The 18,315-nt window shown below is 45.5% G+C and overlaps 1 protein-coding gene and 1 long non-coding RNA gene across 2 annotated transcripts in view; one reads left to right on the plus strand and one right to left on the minus strand.

Moving 5' to 3' along the window:
• hs3st4 (heparan sulfate (glucosamine) 3-O-sulfotransferase 4) overlaps window positions 1-18,209 on the minus strand; it is an 80,516-nt gene extending 62,307 nt beyond the window's left edge. The window contains exon 1 of the mRNA XM_086133019.1: window positions 17,103-18,209. Within this exon, the coding sequence (XP_085989145.1) occupies window positions 17,103-17,647 (545 nt within the window). The 5' untranslated portion in view covers window positions 17,648-18,209. The remainder of the gene's footprint in view (window positions 1-17,102) is intronic.
• LOC147192945 (uncharacterized) overlaps window positions 1-18,315 on the plus strand; it is a 127,942-nt gene that overhangs the window by 80,583 nt on the left and 29,044 nt on the right. The window lies entirely within an intron of this gene.

Raw genomic sequence — 18,315 nt, forward strand, 5'->3', positions numbered from 1 at the left:
TTCTGTATTTATTGTTTACATGGGGCATACACTATTATGGCAAATTGACTTTTTAATGGCTTGTATACAAATAGAACTCTCTGGAGTGCCAGCCTACTCATCAAGTGTGAAATTAAACAACCACGTGAATCTTTCATCTGCCGATTTCTGTTACGTAACAGTGGCGCTAATCTACATAATCGTGTGTGGGTCCGCATACACACACCCGCCCCGCTAATTGGCAAATGGTATTCAGCGGATTGGTGATGAAGTGTTGCTTCGTCGAGGGAAAATAGTGTTTTCGGGGGAGGGGGGGGGGGGGGGGATGAGTGAAAGTGCAGCCTTAGACAAACCTAGTCATCATGGTAATCTAATCTGTGTTGCAGGTGGGCTATCTTGCATGCGCTAAAACCTCCAAACGTCCATCTTTCTGGTTTTTCCAAACATTGTCTCTCACTTGAAGCCAATGAAGCCGAGTCAGTTGTACTACGACGGAGACTTCAATTGACATAGAAGGCACGGGCAAGTTCCCAGTTCCAAAGTCAACCACGGTTTCAAGAAGTCTTGTTTTCAAATTTGTTCAAACTTTCCATCTGCAATAACTCAACACAGCCCTTCCCCCCCCCCACACCCCTTTTTGTCATCAATGCAAGCAGTCTGTGAGCCCTATGACAATGTCGCTTTTGGCCATGTTTGAGGTACAATGGATTCATAGAGGAAGGATATGCAAGTCCCTCGACACATTAGCCTCGTTGAGAGAATTTAGAATGACAATGTCAAGAAGTCACGGCAGTGTAAGGTAACGCCATTTCGCCAAGTAGAGGACCCGTAGTGTTGACTTTCCTTGACTTGTTTCCAGACCTTTTGTGCTTCTTTGCCAATTGCCTGGCAACAACGGGAGGTCGGATGATTGCTTTCATTTTCTCCTCGAGAATTTGACGGTGACTTTGAAAAGTTGACAGGAAAAAAAGAAAAAGCTTTGGACATTTTGTGCTGTTCCTTTCACTGTAAAAAACAAAACAATGAAGTCCTGTCGCAAATCAGTGGGATAACATTGGTTGTGTAGGGAGGCGGGTTGAGGGGGGCCGGGGGGGCCCCGCAACAGGCTACAGCCTCTCTGATGTCAAAGACTCGATGCAACCCACAGTCTCATTAAAAGTGTGAATAATTTGCCAGTACATCTCTCCAGTCATTCCTCCTTTTGCTGGAGAATGATGCGTTTTACTTTTCGGGGACTTTTGACAGCTGTATTGCTGAGCGAAGTTTTGAAAAGAAAACGGAATAATTAGAAAGCAATTAAAGCCGACCAATTTCCGCAAAGGCGATGACTACTGAAGGTTTCTTCCGCCTGGATTGGAGGATCCTGCTGCTTTGCACTACACGTGTAATTGGGAAGCACTTTCTACCCGCAATCGGCTAGCATGGCGGGGAGGTGGGCGAGGGCACGTGGTTGTATCGAGCGTCGGTCAAGATGGGCAAATGATTTATATATTTTTTTTCAGTGAACCGAGCGAGGCGTAGGATGTCTTTATTCTTGTAGTTTAAAGGACACGACAATAATTTATACCAGCACAGCACAAATGAGTCCAAGATTTATTCCAATGTGATATTTAATGTCGAATGTTACAAATGTATCTCATTATAAAATTAAGATCCCAGTTGCCTTATAACTTATTGCTTAGTTATTGATGTTTTTCTCGGCACTGAGCGAATGATGAAACCTGATCTGTTCTCATATCCTGCAATCCGTATGGTTGCGGATCAGCTAGCCACATTAGCGTGCTAGCTTTAGCAACAGCCATTCGCAGAACTTCTACTGTATGTACGTTGCGAGCAATTTGCATCTTATCAATGTTGTAAAAATAGTTTCTCCTTGCAAAATCATGAGGGAGAATGTGGAATTTATGTTAAATTATGCCGGCTTTTCATGTACATTTTTTTTTTTTAAATGACAACTTGTGCACCTAAAAGCATGTAATTACCTTAAAAGCTGACAGTGCGCCTTATAATCTGATGCACCTTATATGTGGATCAATATTCTGATTTCTTGGACGTATTTTTTTAAATGTTGTGTAAAATGCTTTGTTACAATTGCAGCGATTGTGAACGCTCGATATAAATATAGCTGTATTGTATTCCCTTAGTGTAGCTCCATCTAGTGGAGACATAACGCAACCGCAGTCACTATTGTTGCTTCTGTTCTATGCGCCTTATTATGCGGTGCACCCCACATGTGGAAACAGTTTTAAAATAGGCCATTCATTGAAGATGCACCTTATACTCTGAATGAAGCGACTCTGTAGATATCTGTCGCTGAATGTTTGTCTTCATCACAAATTTCTTTCCGACTATGACAAAACGGTTCAACACCGCCCGTGAGAGCCGAAGGACTCCAGCAGTCAAAACATCCTCTCCATCAACCGCCTGTTAAAGTCGACAGCTGCCATTGCGCCGTTTTGCCCAAATCCATCTGCTGAGACGTGAAACGCGACAAGCGTTGGCTAACATAAGCCAACACGTGCATATTAAACCCAGGGCAAATTACACGACATATGATCAGAACCAAGGTGTGAAATTTCTTCCCTCTCTTCCACCAAACTCATTATCTTGGCGCATTAATTTTCAGCAGCCTTTGTGGAGTTGAATGTGCATGTGGCCTGCCAGTGTTTATGCCGGTAGAAACGACACATGGCGCAAAACAAATCCAGAGTGACAAAGAGAGCGAGAGAAGGGCGCCGGGGGTGGGGGGGCTTCGCGGAACGGCAACCGGGAGTGCTTCAATTGTGTGCAACGGATTGTATCACAAAGGTGGGAAACGGTAATTGAAGACAGTGTCGGTTGCAGCCCAACATGCTGTGACATGTCGTGAGCACGATGCTATGGGCTGGCATCAAATCAGTGTGCTCTCGTGAGAAATTGTCGGCGGAAAAAAAATGCCCAGTATTACACTCCAATTGGACGATCAATTTCATTTATTGAAGCATTTCCGCAAATATAAACGATTCCGATACCATTTCATGTGAAATATAGTCATCATTTATTGCTTGAATAAAATTCACAATATTTGGAAGAATAACATTCGATCACCGATTAATCAGCCAATCGATTAATTAATGGGTAACACCCTACAAATAAACGTTCATACTCACACCTAAGGGCGATTCGATTTCTTTTTTTCCCCCCCATAACTTTTATTGATCACGACAACAGAATCTGCCTGTAACTAGAAAATTCTGCTAATCGCCATTATGTATTTGTAAGCTCTCCTAAATGTAAATATCGATATACGGGCTGCTGTTCTGCTCCCACAGAGCTGCTAAATGTTGCCGTCATTAGGCAAAGGGAAGAGTTTTCATGACATGGATGAAGAAGGGCAAATTAGTGATTTTTTTTTTTTTTTTTACATTCAAGCCTATTGATTACGATGTATATGACAGACTTCTGTCATCATTTTAAAGCAATTGTGTCTCGTCGTATTATTCAGTTACTTTTCATCTGAAACTCCATCCGGATTGAACATTTTCTTACTCAACGTGATGGTTTACCCGAACGTCATAGCAATAAGTCCTTCATGAAAACAAATTTGTCCGCGCTTGATGCTAAAGGAGCTAGCCCGCTCGCTTTGGCGCTCCTTTGGGCCGCCACACTGAATTCCAAAGGCTTCTTCTCTGCGGACGTGTTGACAAAGCCTTCATTTATGATGAATTCCCAGCCGCGGCGAGCACAGCCCCCCCCCCCCACCCCAACCCGTGTGATTGAGAAGCCTTGTACCAAACAGGCTTGCGAGTCCCATTTCACCGCGGACCGATCTTCATTTTAGTTCCGCGGATTTATACACGCCGCTATCTGGCCAGCCAAATCCAGCATGACATGGGGGAGCAATGTGGCCACTCGCAGGGAGGAGGTAGCGGGGGCCTTAATCTCTCTCTTTCTCTTCATGAAGAAAGCTCAATCTTCGAGCGAGCGGCGCGTCTCGTTTGCCGGCAATAAATTGAATTAAATAAACCCATTAGTTACGGCATCCACCTCCTCACCTCGCCCGTGCTACGCTTTCATGCTAAGTAGGTCCTTTCACGCGGATGCAACTTTTGGACCGCCACCGCGGCAAAAAAATAAAAAAATAAAAAGTGACCTTGAATCCGGAAGAAAATCCAGTGTGTTCTCGCTCATTAGTCCAATCAATTAGGACAGCCGCCTCATTGGGCAGAGTGGCCCCGCCGTGTTCTGTGCAGATCTTTAAAAGGAAATGTATGCCCAAGGGGGAAAAGTCGATTCATACTCTGGAGTGGGGAGCGGAGGGGGGCTTCCTTTTGGCTTGTATACATGAAACAAACCAGAGTTCGATTCGATTGAGAAAGCAATTCGAAAGGACTTATACCTTGTGAGAAAATAAATTGCATAGGCTGTGCACTTATATCGAATATTCATCTCACGGATAAATAAGGAATTCTCTTCCCAGCCAAATGGTCATGAAATCAAGACTTTGAGTTCTTATTGCGAAGAGCCATTAACAGAAGTCATCATTTTTTTCCCCTCTTGTGACTTTTTAAAAAGTAGCCATGAGGAGTAACTGTTTTCCTGGTCCTGGGGTCCCCCTTCTGTTCCATCCGTTCATTTTCTTCCACTTACTCCCAGGGAGCAGCTTAAGCGGGGAAACCCAGATTATGCTCGCCCCAGCCGCTTTGTGCAATTCTTCTGGGGTGAACCCAAGGCGTTCCCAAGCCAGGCGGGAGTCTCTCCGGGGTTTCCTCGGTCATGCCTTGGGCCTCCTCTCGATTCGGCATGCCCGCAACACCCACCGAGGAGGCACCCTACTAATCCGATGCCCAAGCCACCTTTCCAGTTGTTCAACTCTGAGCCGAGGAAACTCATTCCGTAGTTGACCGCGGGAACGTAGATCGACCCTGTCATGATCCTGTTCTTGTGCGTCTCCAGCAGGTGGCAGACGAGGGACTTTCCTTCAGTGTGCACACCTGCTGCCAATTATCACGAGCCGTGGATTTACGGACTGACAATCTTCCCGCAATTTGTCGGCTTATTTTGACCTTGTTGCTTCTCTTGCTCTCGTTCTTGTTCCCTTCGTACCCGTTTTTATCTTATCAACAATTTGTCGCCATGAACATGTACATATTATATTATCGAGTGTTTTTATGCTATTGCTAATGCATTGTGGCTTAGAGTGGCTCTGGCTAAATATGTAAAAAATATATATATATCAGTTTGTCATTTGCAGTAGAACTACGCAATTAGCAAAAGCTTTGAATTTGCTCATTGGTCTTGATTTGAAGTTATGAAACGGACGGCGTCTGCACGGCGCATTACCAAACCAAATTATGCTCAGCAGCAACATGAGAGAGATTGATTTTAAAATTTCACACTGCGTTGCTGCTGAGAAAAAAAGCAAATTTGGAGGTCAACGACTCGAGATCATCGGGCCGCTTGTTGACGGCTTGTACAAACATGCACTGACGCTATCAAATGATAGCAATTTGCAATGATGGCATCCTAAAAGTGGAGAGCAAACAATAATTTGGACAACAAGAGAGATGGAAAAGAGCCTCCTTGCGCCCTGAAGCGTGATATGCCCTGAAAGCTCTACCAAGTTTCTCCTCTTTCGGAAGCACAATTCAATATTGATTTAATTGTACGTGGGCGGGTGGTGAATTATTGATAGGCGCGTACATAAAAAATGCCCACGAGGGAGGACTTGTCTCTGCGCACAACAAGCTGGCGGCAGGCGCAACTGGCGGCTAACTTTGCAATTAATAAGCAGAATCCCAAAGAGCAGCCTTTTGTCTTGATATAACTTTCTTCTAAGATTATGGAAAAAGAGCCCCACACTGCACATGACGAGTTCTTAATCATCTTTTGAAATCAAATGTCTTCAAATCCTTCCATCTCTATCACACAAATTTATCAAGCCCTCACAAGCAGCTTCCATCACGACATTAGGAAGCGACTGCTCTTCAAAGCGTCCGTCCGTCTCGGTATATGTCGGCTGCCTTTGGGACGACGGCGACGGAGCACATTGCCTGGCACGGAGCTAAAACTAGCAGAAAGGAACACCCCACGGTGATGTTGGGGGAGCGAGCCGAGCGTGAATAAGTAAACAACATCAAGCCACCGGGAAGTCAGAAGGCGACTTGGCAGCCAATGGGATTGTTCTACTCTTTGTGCGCCCGCTCATGAGGGTGTAAACGCAGGAATTAGCTGGCGCCTCATGAGTCCTTCGAGCTCGCAATTGAATGGAGTTGCCGTGAACAATGAGCAAAAGATGCATTTTGGGGTGGGGGGGTATGAAACAGTCTCAAAGCACCATGACAATTACCGCCTCGACAATGAAAATCTATCTTAACGTTTGTCAAAGCAAGGACCAATTTTTAACTCTTTCGTTCGACAAGACGTACTTCTATGTCTTTTTAGAATTAGGCCCCAACTACCAAGGACGTACTTGTACATCTTAGTCCTTTTTTTTTTTGCATCATAGAGATGAGGAGGGTCTGATGCTATCTGTGAATGAGAATAAGTCGTTTGCATTGTAAATCATTAAAAAAAGGGACCAGTAGGTAGCAGTGCTGCCTCACATGCTTGAAATGCATGCTTTTACAAAAAGCTAATTTTCTCCGTTTTTTGCCCAGGAATCGCCATTTTCATGAAACATTTAGTAATGCCAATTGCCGAAAAATGGAAAAAGATAGAAACATTTTTTTTTCTGCTGAAAGAAGAGAGTCCAAACTTTGTTTTGGTAGGCTCCATGTTTATATAGCATTAGAACCAAATATTCTGTGGGCCTTGCAAGATGATCAGTCAAAATCCAGTAAAACACTGGGATTGAGGGAGTTGCTCCAGTGAAAATGGCTGGGAATGAATGAGTTAATTAGTACCGGGTTTTCCGCACTATAACATGCTTCGGAGTATAAGGCACACCTTCAGCGAATGGTATATTTTAAAACGGTTTTCATGTATAGGATGCACCGCATTATAAGGCGCAGAGAATAGAAGCTACAATCGTGGCTAAGCTTACGTTATGCATCCACTGGATGGAGCTACTCTAAAGGTAATACAACACAATACAATCCAGATTTATTGATTGAGCACTGTAACAAAGGGCTTTAAAGAACATTTAAAATATGATTTCCATGCATATAAAGGCGCATCGGATTATAAGGCGCACTGTCAGCTTTTGAGAAAGTTGAATGCTTTTCGCTGCGCCTTATCGTGCGAAAAATATGGTAAATTGATTTATTTTATTTTTTTGTATTGCACATCACTCACTGAGTCTTTTGAACTGCTTACATCATGCCAGTGCCGATTTCCGCCCACTTTCAGTCCACGTCAGCAAAGACCGATTGCTGGCTTTCGCAGGTTAGTCTTGGTACTGCGCCCGGTATTTGATTTGAGGGGAGGTGACTTAAGGGAGGTTTTCTTCTCAAGTCATTCTTGTAACATTTGGGGATTTAAGTCATAAAAGCAAAATCCGCTCATTTTTTAAGAACGTCTTAAATTAAAGAAAAATTGCTTTGTTTTCTCTACATTATCATTTTATCAATGTTAATCAGCATTTTTTTTTGTCCAACTTTGTTCTAAGACTAGACAAAGCCATACGGGCACCTAATGGCACATATTATAATGACAGCCGGTCCCTCAGCCTATTAGTCAAGTAGTCAGCTCACGGACAGACCTCGGAATCATATTCCCAACAGTGACTGTATCTTGGCTCCGGCACCGCTCCTGTCATTTTTTTTTTTCCATATACATAAAAATATTTTTTGAGCTTGCGTCATGAGACAGCATCCCCCGCAGCCAAAAACGTTGCATGTGGAAATGTGGGGAGAAAATTGGAATCTTGACAAGTGTGATTGGCACATGCATTTGTCCCGGGGTAGACTTTTTTGCCCAGACGTGCCCGTGTGAGAAGCGCGTCGTCGTTTCTGCCTCCCTTGCATCAAAATGACGTCATCTTCTCGACTTCATTTTCCATACGGGCCGTATGTGATTTGACACACGAGGCCATGTCACTTTCATTTGCAGACGTGCACTTTGTATCGCTTTTGATGGACGCAAGCGTAAAGTAGATATGAGTCTTGCTGGAAAAGCATCACCCACGGCAACCACGCTAATAGAAGAGTGGGATAAAAATAAATAAAGTAAAATAGGGCTTCACTTGAAAGCATCTGACTGTGACTGCCGTCAGTGAGAGCGGAATGCATCAATTGGGAACACGACCAAAAGAGGAAATTGGCGATACCCATTAACTACACTGTTTTTTTTTAACCCCCATCAATATGCAAAGAAGGGGCTCGAGAGTTTTATTGTTACCTCCAATGGCACAATAAGATCAAAGCCATTCATCGCATGGCAAATTTGAAGCTCTACTCGGTCAAAGCAAAACGAAGTATGAAAGGAAAAAAAAGAAATTCACGTTACCATTATCGGTATTATCAAAATATTAGTATCATATATGTATATATTAATAATAATAATAATATATTTCATTTATAAGCGCCTTTCAAAACACTCAGTAATAATTCAACAAAATTAAGTGTGTGACAAGTGAGTAGAAAATCTCGGGGGGGGGGGGGGAATGCCTCCTGTATTTTGCTTTTTCTTTGGGGTTTTTTTATTTCACAAGAAGGCGCAGCCTCAACAATAAGGTTTTGAACAAAAATGAACAAGAACTCGCCTTTTGCTGACGGCTAACTAACTAAACAAGCCACGAGCGTGCCCTTGTGTCACTGTTTCATGGTAAATCTTCAAAGTGATCAAACGATGCTGCTGTGCTTGCAGCCAATCTGGGCTCACTTGAGGACCGAGTCGCTCCTTTGAGTTTGCCGTCAAATTGGCCCAAAATGGCCGCTTTCGACCAAAATGAAACACTTCTTGTTCCATTTCAGGCATGGGTGATTCCAACTTTTCTGTGTATCTTGTTATGATGGACATCCATCCATCCATCCATTTTCCGAACCGCTTGATCCTCACTAGGGTCGCGGGGGGTGCCGGAGCCTATCCCAGCCATCTCCGGGCAGTAGGCGGGGGACACCCTGAATCAGTTTCCAGCCAATCGCAGGGCACACAGAGACGAACGACCATCCACGCCCACACTCACACCTAGGGACAATTTCGACTGCTCAATCAGCCTGACATGCATGTTTTTGGAATGTGGGAGGAAACCGGAGCACCCGGAGAAAACCCACGCAGGCCCGGGGAGAACATGCAAACCCCACACAGGGAGGCCGGAGCTGGAATCGAACCCGGTACCTCTGCACTGTGAAGCCGACGTGCTAACCACTGGACTACCGGGCCGCCCATATGATGGACATGTCCACCCAATTTTGTGTCGGTTGGTGTCAGGAGCTAGTTATTTCTAACTTTGTAGACTGTGCTTCCGAGTGGGAAATGGCTGATTGGAACCAAAATGGCTGACTCCCTGTAAAATTTTGGGCATGGGTGCTTGAGACTTTTTCTTGTGTCCTCTTCTGATAGATATGTTCACCCGTTTTCGTGATGATTTGTGAAACCGGTATCGGGAACTTCTTTTTTTTTTTTTTTTCCAACTTTCCAGGGAGTGCGACTGAGTGAGAAATGGCTGATTGAAACCAAAATAGCTGACATTGTGTTAAACTTTGAGCATCCTGTTAAGACAGATATCAGCACCCAATTTAATGTCAGTCTGTGCATCGGGAGATATCTTTTTTTTTCTAACATTCTAAAAAGCGATACTGAGTGAAAAATGACTGATCGAAACCCAAATGGACGAATAAGGCCATAACATAATCCAAATAAAAATTGCTCTGGCCCTTATTGGAGTGCCACCGCGCTTGGTGAATACAATCGAGGATAGAGCCTGAAGGCAGTCTTCCGTCGGGTCTGGTGGCACGCTGCTAAATTCAAAATGGAATTCCACGACGGCAGCCAGCGCTCGTCCCAGCGAGCCCTGGCGCCGTCTTATCAAGCGCAGACAGATTCCTTCCATGTCGGGAAGGAACCCGGAGCACGCGTGTCCAGCTGGAATTGACGGCGAGCGACCACCCAGGGGATATCTGCGACCCTTCTGATGAGTAGTCACCAAGTCCCCCGTGCGAGGGAAGCCGCCAAGGTGAGGAAAAGTTTAGCTAAGCCCTGGATAAACACTGGATTTAGACCTTCTGCTGCTGGGATGCACACTTGGATCCATCTCATCGCCTCCTGACCGCAGATTGCGCTCGCAAAGTGGACGCTGTTCCGTAGTGGCACAATCTAACCATGAATGGACTGCAATATCTCTCCAATCCCCGCAAAGACAGACTCCCTTCCCTTTTCCGCGCTCCGCTGCCCTGCTGAGGAAAAGTTCCGTTACGTTCCGCATCAGGTCGGTAAGATGGCGCCACTCCATGACAGTGGCGTGGCTGACAGGCTGTGACATGCCCTTTTATTATTGGAAATTATTCAGTGGAAGTCAAAGATTGATGAGAAGAAGATGAAGTAGTTCACAACAACAGCAAAATACCGCGCAACCTCTAAGGCCTAACATGTCATTTGACCGTAATTTCATGGAACCTTAAAGGAGACAGCAGTCAGTTTCCTATTGCCCTTGTCGTCGTTCAGCTCCCGGGTGGACAGGAACTAATCCCACTTTACTTTGGGCCAGAGCACAGCAAGCAACTGTACATTATAGGAAACATAAGAAAGGGGAACTCTAGTGTTTACAGCTGGAAGTGAAAAATTCTGGGACTGCACAATTTAGCGTCTGAGCCAGATGTCACATCGGTGTGTGCCCTCTGACCTTTCAACCGCATGAAAAGAGGCAGGAGAGCGAGAGCGGTTTTCAAGCTGGTCATCCAAAAATCGAAAATCGACACCTCCCTGCCGATTCAGCTCCATAGGTTTCCGTCGTAAAACTTCCAAATGCAAACCAATGAAAAGTCTGAAGGTTCCACTGTATCCCTATCAATAAAAAGTAGTGCGCTTGAATGAAAACAATGTATTTTAGAACTAATCGCCGCGGAGCAGGAAGCTATCGACGAGTCATTTCTCAACGCCGCCATGCAGCCCCGGAGGAGGCGGTTAGGGTAAGAGAGATTTATAGGCTCGGCCCCTCGGCTTTTATTGCACAGGGGGGTTAAAATGTCATTTTAATAACACAGATATTAGAGCTCGCAAACCTGGCTCGCACTTCACCCTTGGTTGATTTATCTGCCGTATAAATATTTAAGACTACGTCTACCAATGCTACGAATGTACACGGGTGAAAACGGAGCTGTTGTCCTTTTCTGGGCCGATTATGTAAACGGGATTCGGCCCAATGGGGGATAATCCGACGTGGGAAAATGATTTATTTATTTAGTTTTTTGTTTTTTTATGCAAAGAGATCGTGCCCGTCGTGTCATGTCACAGACAGCAACCACCGATTTTTTTTCTTTCTTCTTCTCCCCATTCCTCTGAGCTGAGAGGACTGTTGAAGGTGATCCGAGGAGATCCGCCGCAAATGAAAATAAGGGCCGCCGCGTCGCTTGCATGCAAAATGGAAGTCATACAGTATGCGGCGCATGCTAATTTGACAATGTCATGTCTTTTCTATCCAGTAGATGAAAAAAAATTCTGGTTACACAGAATCGTGAAGTGAGGTTGAGTCATGCACAGGAGGGCTGCTGAGTTGTAATTCTCACAACGGTGGCTCTGCTCTTAGAAAGTTCCAAGTGCCAGTTGGCGAAAAGTCCTCTGTGCAGAGTAAAGATAGAGCTACATTGCTAATTAATCCCAAAACACACAGGAGGAAGTGTCCATGAGAGCTGAAATATAAACACTTCCCACCCAAAAAATAAAAAATGGTAACCATCGCCAAAACGGTCCCGTTTGATGACGCCCAAACCACTCAAAAGCCTCATGTGTGGCTCAAAAATAACTTCCTGAATCTAGCGCTATTTTGCAATGAGGGGATTTTTAATTCACATTCAACTTCCCCACTCAATGTTGAAACTTGAGTCTGTGCATGTGTGTCGGCACCGCAGGCAGTTCTCTGGACTCTTTCAAGCTTCCTCTTAAACACTTAACAGTTTCCCTCCTTAATTTAACAAATACTGATCAAGAAAAGTCTTTTATTTTCAAGTCTTATCAATTTTTGTGGATCTCGGCTCACTTGAGGTAAATCATCATATTTCAGAGTGGAAGCATTGAAGGGATTATTATTGCTGCCAATTGTCAAAAGGTGTCAATTTGGACCTGAACAATATGTAAGCGTTTAAAGCAGGGGTGTCAAACTAATTTTTTGTCGCAGGCCACTTCGGAGTTACGGCTTCCCTCGGAGGGCCGGTGCAAAATCTCAATTATTCATTACCCATGACAATTTGACATTTCGGTACAGATTTCAGCAAGAATCATGAAAGTTGACACGCATGATTTGCTCCCGCGGGCCACATAAAATGATGTAGGGGACCGGATCTGGCCCCCGAGCCTTGACTTTGACACCAGTGATTTAAAACTCGTCATCGCTAAACCCGCACCGTAAAAGCAGTCCGTGTGATAAGCAGTCTCATGATGCCTCCGGCGTTCTATGCCGCGCGGTTTTACTCGTCGCCGGCGTCCAAATGCGGAGCAGGTGTTGGAGCCTCAGATTTACGAGGAGTTCTATCAAAGAGTGGCAATGTCAAAATGGTTGCAAACATCTGTAACCCATCGTAATTCCGCATCCCTTAAGTGCGCATTAGCCCGGGATGTCAGCAGGCGCGGAGACGTGCGTGGAAATGCATTCTTCACCAACAAGCTCTAAAGCGTTCTGCATTAATTATCTTCATCCGTGACTCAGACGGGAGCATAACTTCTTCCCTTTGATGACGTAATCCAACGTAACGCTCGTACCGACCATTGACACAAAAGATACCGTCAAACCTCGGTTTTCGAACGTCTCTGTTCTCAACCAAATCGGTTTTCGACCAAAAATTTTGAGTTTTTTATGCCTCGGATTACGACCGAAAATCGGTTCTCGACCAAACTGAGCGCACTTGAATGCGCCACTTGACTCCTCTCGCCTTCCTTACACGAGGAAGTAATGCTTCCTCGGGTAGACGAGGAAGTGATGCTTCCTCGGGTAGACGAGGAAGTGACGCTTCCTCGGGTAGACGAGGAAGTGACGCTTCCTCGTGTAGCGTTCCATTATGAGCAGACGTGTTCAATAAAGATTTTTTTTTTTAAACGGAGCGTGGTTTCGGTTTTCGAACAAATTGGTTTTCGAACAGCCTTCTGGAACGGATTATGGTCGAAAACCGAGGTATGACTGTGCTTCAAACTCTGCCCTTTCCTGAATGCACCAAGATAGTACAGCTATTTCGCAGGGCCAAGCTCTTTCGGAAAATGAAATTAAATGCCCGTGCATACCAATCTTGATGAACACATTTGTACTTCAAGAAAAAACAAACCTCAACAATGTCTAGATTTATTTTGCTGTCATTTGTGCTTTTTAGAGATGATCTGAATGATCATCAATCGAGCGCAGGTAAACAAAGTGCATTTTATTTCATGAAACCCTGACTGTGGATGGTATGATCAACAATGACTTCTCAGTTGCCGAGGAGGCTATGAACATGTGAATGTACGTGCGTGCCCGTTCAATGAGATGTTGTCTCACCCTGGCCACCCCCGCAAAAAAAAATTCTGTCTACCCCTATGCGCCACCGAGACAGATTTGTACTTAAATGTGGAGGCCTCTAAAGGGATTTCTTTCTTTGATGCGCCCAAAAAGTCCCGTGGATTTATGTAAGCGTGTCATGTTCTCTGTGTAATGAGCCTCTCTTCACGTGCCCAATGAAAGACGCTGTTTTAACAGAGGCTAAATGCGCAGCCAAAAACATGTCAGCACAGGAAGACCAAACAGATGCTCGGGCATCAGCAGCGGCAATCTGGCTTTCACCAGTCAACTCATATAAATAAATCAAAATAAACCATTCTCGGCAGCTCATTGACTCCATTTGCAAAAAAATAAAAATAATAATAAAAATGTTGAATTCCCACGGTCGGACATCATCATTAAAGCGTGAGTGCCGGTCCAAGCGAGCTGTGACCGACTGACCACGGGTTACCCTTCAAATTGATTTTTTTTTTTCCTCTTCACTCGCAAACACGCCGATGATGTAGAGGCTTCTTTTCTGGCTAATAAAGCTGCAGTCAGGGGGAATGTCAGCAGCGGCGGCGAAGCTGATGAAAGGCGGCGTAAACACGCGCGCACATACTCCGACACACACAAACACACTTGAGTCAGAAAAGCATGAGCCCGACTTGAGAAAATACCGCACAGGCTGTCAAATGCTCACATAGTTTAAGAACTTCAACGTCATATGGAGAATTGCGTCAAAAAAGGTTGTTATCAAACCAAATGTATTCCTTGCATTTTTCCCCACAATTTAGAGGAATTTTTCAAGTGACATTCTCTTGTGAAAATACATAAGGGATAAAGAATTAAACCGCACTTCATATCGTGACTTTGGAGCTGTCAGTTCTGCCGTGTGCAAGTTTAGAGTACGGCTTTCGATACCTTGTTGGGGGCAGCTACGGTGTTGCGACGAACAGCTACTCAGTCCTGCCAACTTCCGACCGCTCTCACAACTGCTTCTCAAAAAAGCAAATCTTCCAATTTCTTGTTGTAAGTCCAGACTTCAAATGAATGACACTTTGGGCAAAACCACAACTGATTTCAACACAGGGGACTTTCCTGACGTAAGCCATGTGGCTGTTCTCAATACACAAGGTGTAATTCTCTTTGTTTTATGTTTAGTTTGACAGTAGACTTCAACTGGGGGTGGCAATAAGCAGTTTGAAGCCTCGTTTGGGTCAAATGGGTCATAATCTGCCCAACTGCTGCTTGGACAACCCCCGTTGGGATTGGATTGTAATTTCCCACATGGAGGCAGTATTTCCTCACCAAGCCACTCAATTACACTTGATGAATTGGTCTCGTAGATCCATGCATGTGGTGCATGCAGCAGACGCATCAACAAACTCCAATACGAAACATTGTCATGACCTAACGTGGCGGAAACGGTTGCTCACAAACGTATTTTCAGTTGTCGGCACATAACAGAAGATGAACCTGACGGTTTCGTTTCACACCGTTGAATGTATGGAACAATATATGGCCGAGTCATCATGATGCGAAAAAAAAAAACCCCTCTACTATTCATCTTAATGCGGCTTCTCGTAGGCAACTTAATACATTTTATTATATAGATTGTGTTCCAATTTTAAGCAGCCTAACCTTTCCAAACAGCATGCAAATGCATACTGCATATATATGTGTGCGTGTGTGTTCGAAACTGGGTGGGCGTTGTACAGTTCAAGTTCATCACACTGTGTGCAGCAATGCAATCTTTCGGCGTAATATCACAGTGAGCGACGACGCAAGACGTGCAGCCGACGCAAATAAGCTCGCTTTATTTCAAAGGAGACGCCGACTATTCCTTTTTAAAAGCCTCTTTCCTTGATCGAGTGGGACAAAAGAATCACACAAAAAAAAACTGATGTTGGCGTCCCCTTACTGGTTCGCAGACATTCCATGATCGCTTGAAACGTGCCCACCAGATTTCTGACCCCAAAAAGGCACACTCTAACATCGAGAATCAGAATCGGGGATACAGAAGGAGTCTATTTCTATCCCTGCAAGGCACCGTCGGCACTCGTGTACCACAGAGGACTAATTATCCAGTGTCCAAAATTGTCGAGGTATGCTGCAGGTGTAGCATGTACGGTACAGCCTCCACCAACGTATCCCTCAGGGCTAATTACTGGAGTGCAGGCTAACTACTTGTACTTTTCTATGGGTCAGAAATACCAGAGCTAGTATAATTGTAAAAATTATACCCTTAAAAGTACCGTCTTCACGCATGTACCACGTTGGACTAAGCCAAGGACACTCTTTTGTCACCTTTCCCAGCCTAAAAATGTTCCCAAATTGTAAATTACAAAGCAGAACTTCTCCAAGTGCACAGTGCAAGTGGCACATTATCCAACGTTAGGCGCAAAAGGAACGAAGTACACTCAAATTTCTCCTCGGGATGATGATCGGACTCCAAAGTAACTTTGTGCTAGCAATATGTTCTCAAAACGTAACAGTCAAGTGTTGTAAAGTCGTATTTGTTCACGGTACCACACTAGCGAATAGACATTGTACCCTTCCAAAGTACAGCCGACACTTGGGTATCCCTTAGGGTTAATTATTGCGTTCGATAGCAGTTTTCCCGCAAGTTGTAAAAGTCAAATGTCAGATCACAAATGGTTCACGGTACCAACCTTACCCTCAACCTCCAGGGTTGTACCCATTCAGGTTAATTACTGGACTCCAAGGTTACTTTGTCTAGCCAGGACATTCCCAAAGCGTGAAAAAAAAAAAAGATTATTCATATATTAAGAATGTAATGGTTCAGGGTAGTTTGCATGTTCTCCCTGTGCCTGCGTGGGTTTTCTCCGGGTAGTCCAAAAACACGCATGGCAGGTTAATGGAACACTCTAAATTGTCCCGAGGTGTGAGTGTGAGATGGTTGTTTGTCTATGTGTGCTTGGATTGGTTGGCAACCAGTTCGGGGGTGTCCCCCTGCCTACTGCCCAAAAACGGCCGTGATAGGCTCCGGCACGGCCGCGACCCTCGTGAGGATCAGCGGATTAGAAAATGGATGGATGGATGGATGGGTGGTTCAGCAAGATCTTAAACTACAATCTAAAGATAACGCTTTGTCCGGTTTCAAAGCAGAGCAGCTCTTCAGTAATGCCCCTCGAGTCGAAAAGGTCAAGTGTCAAAGCAGAGCTTTGCAAGTACCAAGACATTGTATCCCTCAAGGTCAAAGCTCCACACGACTGTGTCCCTGAGGACTACTATTGGGCTCCAAGGTCACTTTGTCCAGTAGCTACGTTCCTGAACTGGAAAACCTTTTCAGGTTACCACCCTCGTGACAAGACAATGCAGCCTACGCTCATGTATGTCCTTAAGTGAGAGAAAAAAAAAAGTTAAGTCAAAGCAGAACTTGACCGTTACGAGACATAATTTGAAACCAATGGACCCTCTACTTTCACCGTTTCTACTCGAATGTACATCACGGGGAACCATTTTGGCGAGCCCTCGAGTCGCAACCTTTGTCGCCTCAAGAGTCCGGTGTACAACTCACCGATACCAGTCCAGACCCTTTTCGTAGTTCCTGTCGAAGAAGTGCGGCTCGTTGCCGACGGCCCGGACGTCCGGATGCACCCTGAGCGCCTCCAGCAGGGCTCGGGTTCCCCCTTTCTTCACCCCGATAATGATGGCTTGCGGCAGCTTCTTCTCTCCGTAATCCGAGGTGCAGTTGACCTGCAGGTCGCCCTCCGTGACCGCTCGGAGGGCGGTCGACTCGGTGGCGGACGCCCGCTGCGTCCCGGTCCAGGCATGATCCCCGCCCTCCTTCCGGTCCACGATGGAGACCGCCGTGCTCCTGCGGACGAACTGAGCCTCGGCAAAGCCGGCCGAGGTGGAGTAAAGTTGGTCCCTCACCAGCGTGGTTTCCTCGGTGCCGGCCGACCGAGCCTGGTAGGCGAAGTTGTCCTGCAGTGGGAACTGCAGCGAGTTGTAACAGCTCATCAAGCTGTAGAACAAGTAGGTGACGGACAGGGAGAGGGTGAACATGAACAAGATCTTCCGGGGCACTTTAGAGGCGACAGTGCCGGACCAGAATGCCATCTCTGACAACGGGGGTCCTCTCAGGGAAGTGGCCAGACATGTTTCCACTGCAAGTCTTGCATGGACAAAAAAAAAAAAGAAGAAAAAAAGAGGAAATCAGCAAGAATCAGTCCCTGCTGCAGCTCCTGCTGCTTAAAAAAAGAAAGAGAGGCGTGAAGCTGGACCGAGCCGAGTCAAACGCGCCGAATTGCATATTCATAAGGAGGGATCATTAAAATTCCAAGTCCCCCCCCTCCCCACACACTTTCTCCTTCTTTCTCTTTTGAGGATCGATTAGTTGATACTTGACAATGTCAGAATTCATCGGAGCCAACTTGCGAGGTTCCGGTGAGGCTGGCGTCCTTCCAAATGAGAGAGTGGACGCACGCGCGCACACAAAGGGGGGGGGGGGGGGAAAAGAAAGGAAAGAAAGAGAGTGACGAAGTGATGCCGGTCAAGTGCGCATCGCATCCGTCCACCACCGAACCGCTGATCCGCCCAATAAGCTCGTCACGGTCATCATCCTTCCTCCGGCGGTGGCGGTGGGATTGTTGCCACTTAGGGGGGGGGGGGAGCAAAACAAACCAAAAAAAAGTCAAAGGAGGAGGTGCGAAACACATCCGCGCTTTCTCGCCGCCGAGGCATCTGTGGAAGCGCGCGCAGTCCGCGGTGTGAGCTCGCGCACTCAC

The sequence above is a fragment of the Hippocampus guttulatus genome, chromosome 16, assembly GCF_054856545.1.
Source record: "Hippocampus guttulatus isolate MCC_2025c chromosome 16, RoL_Hgut_1.0, whole genome shotgun sequence".
NCBI classification, from domain to species: domain Eukaryota; kingdom Metazoa; phylum Chordata; class Actinopteri; order Syngnathiformes; family Syngnathidae; genus Hippocampus; species Hippocampus guttulatus.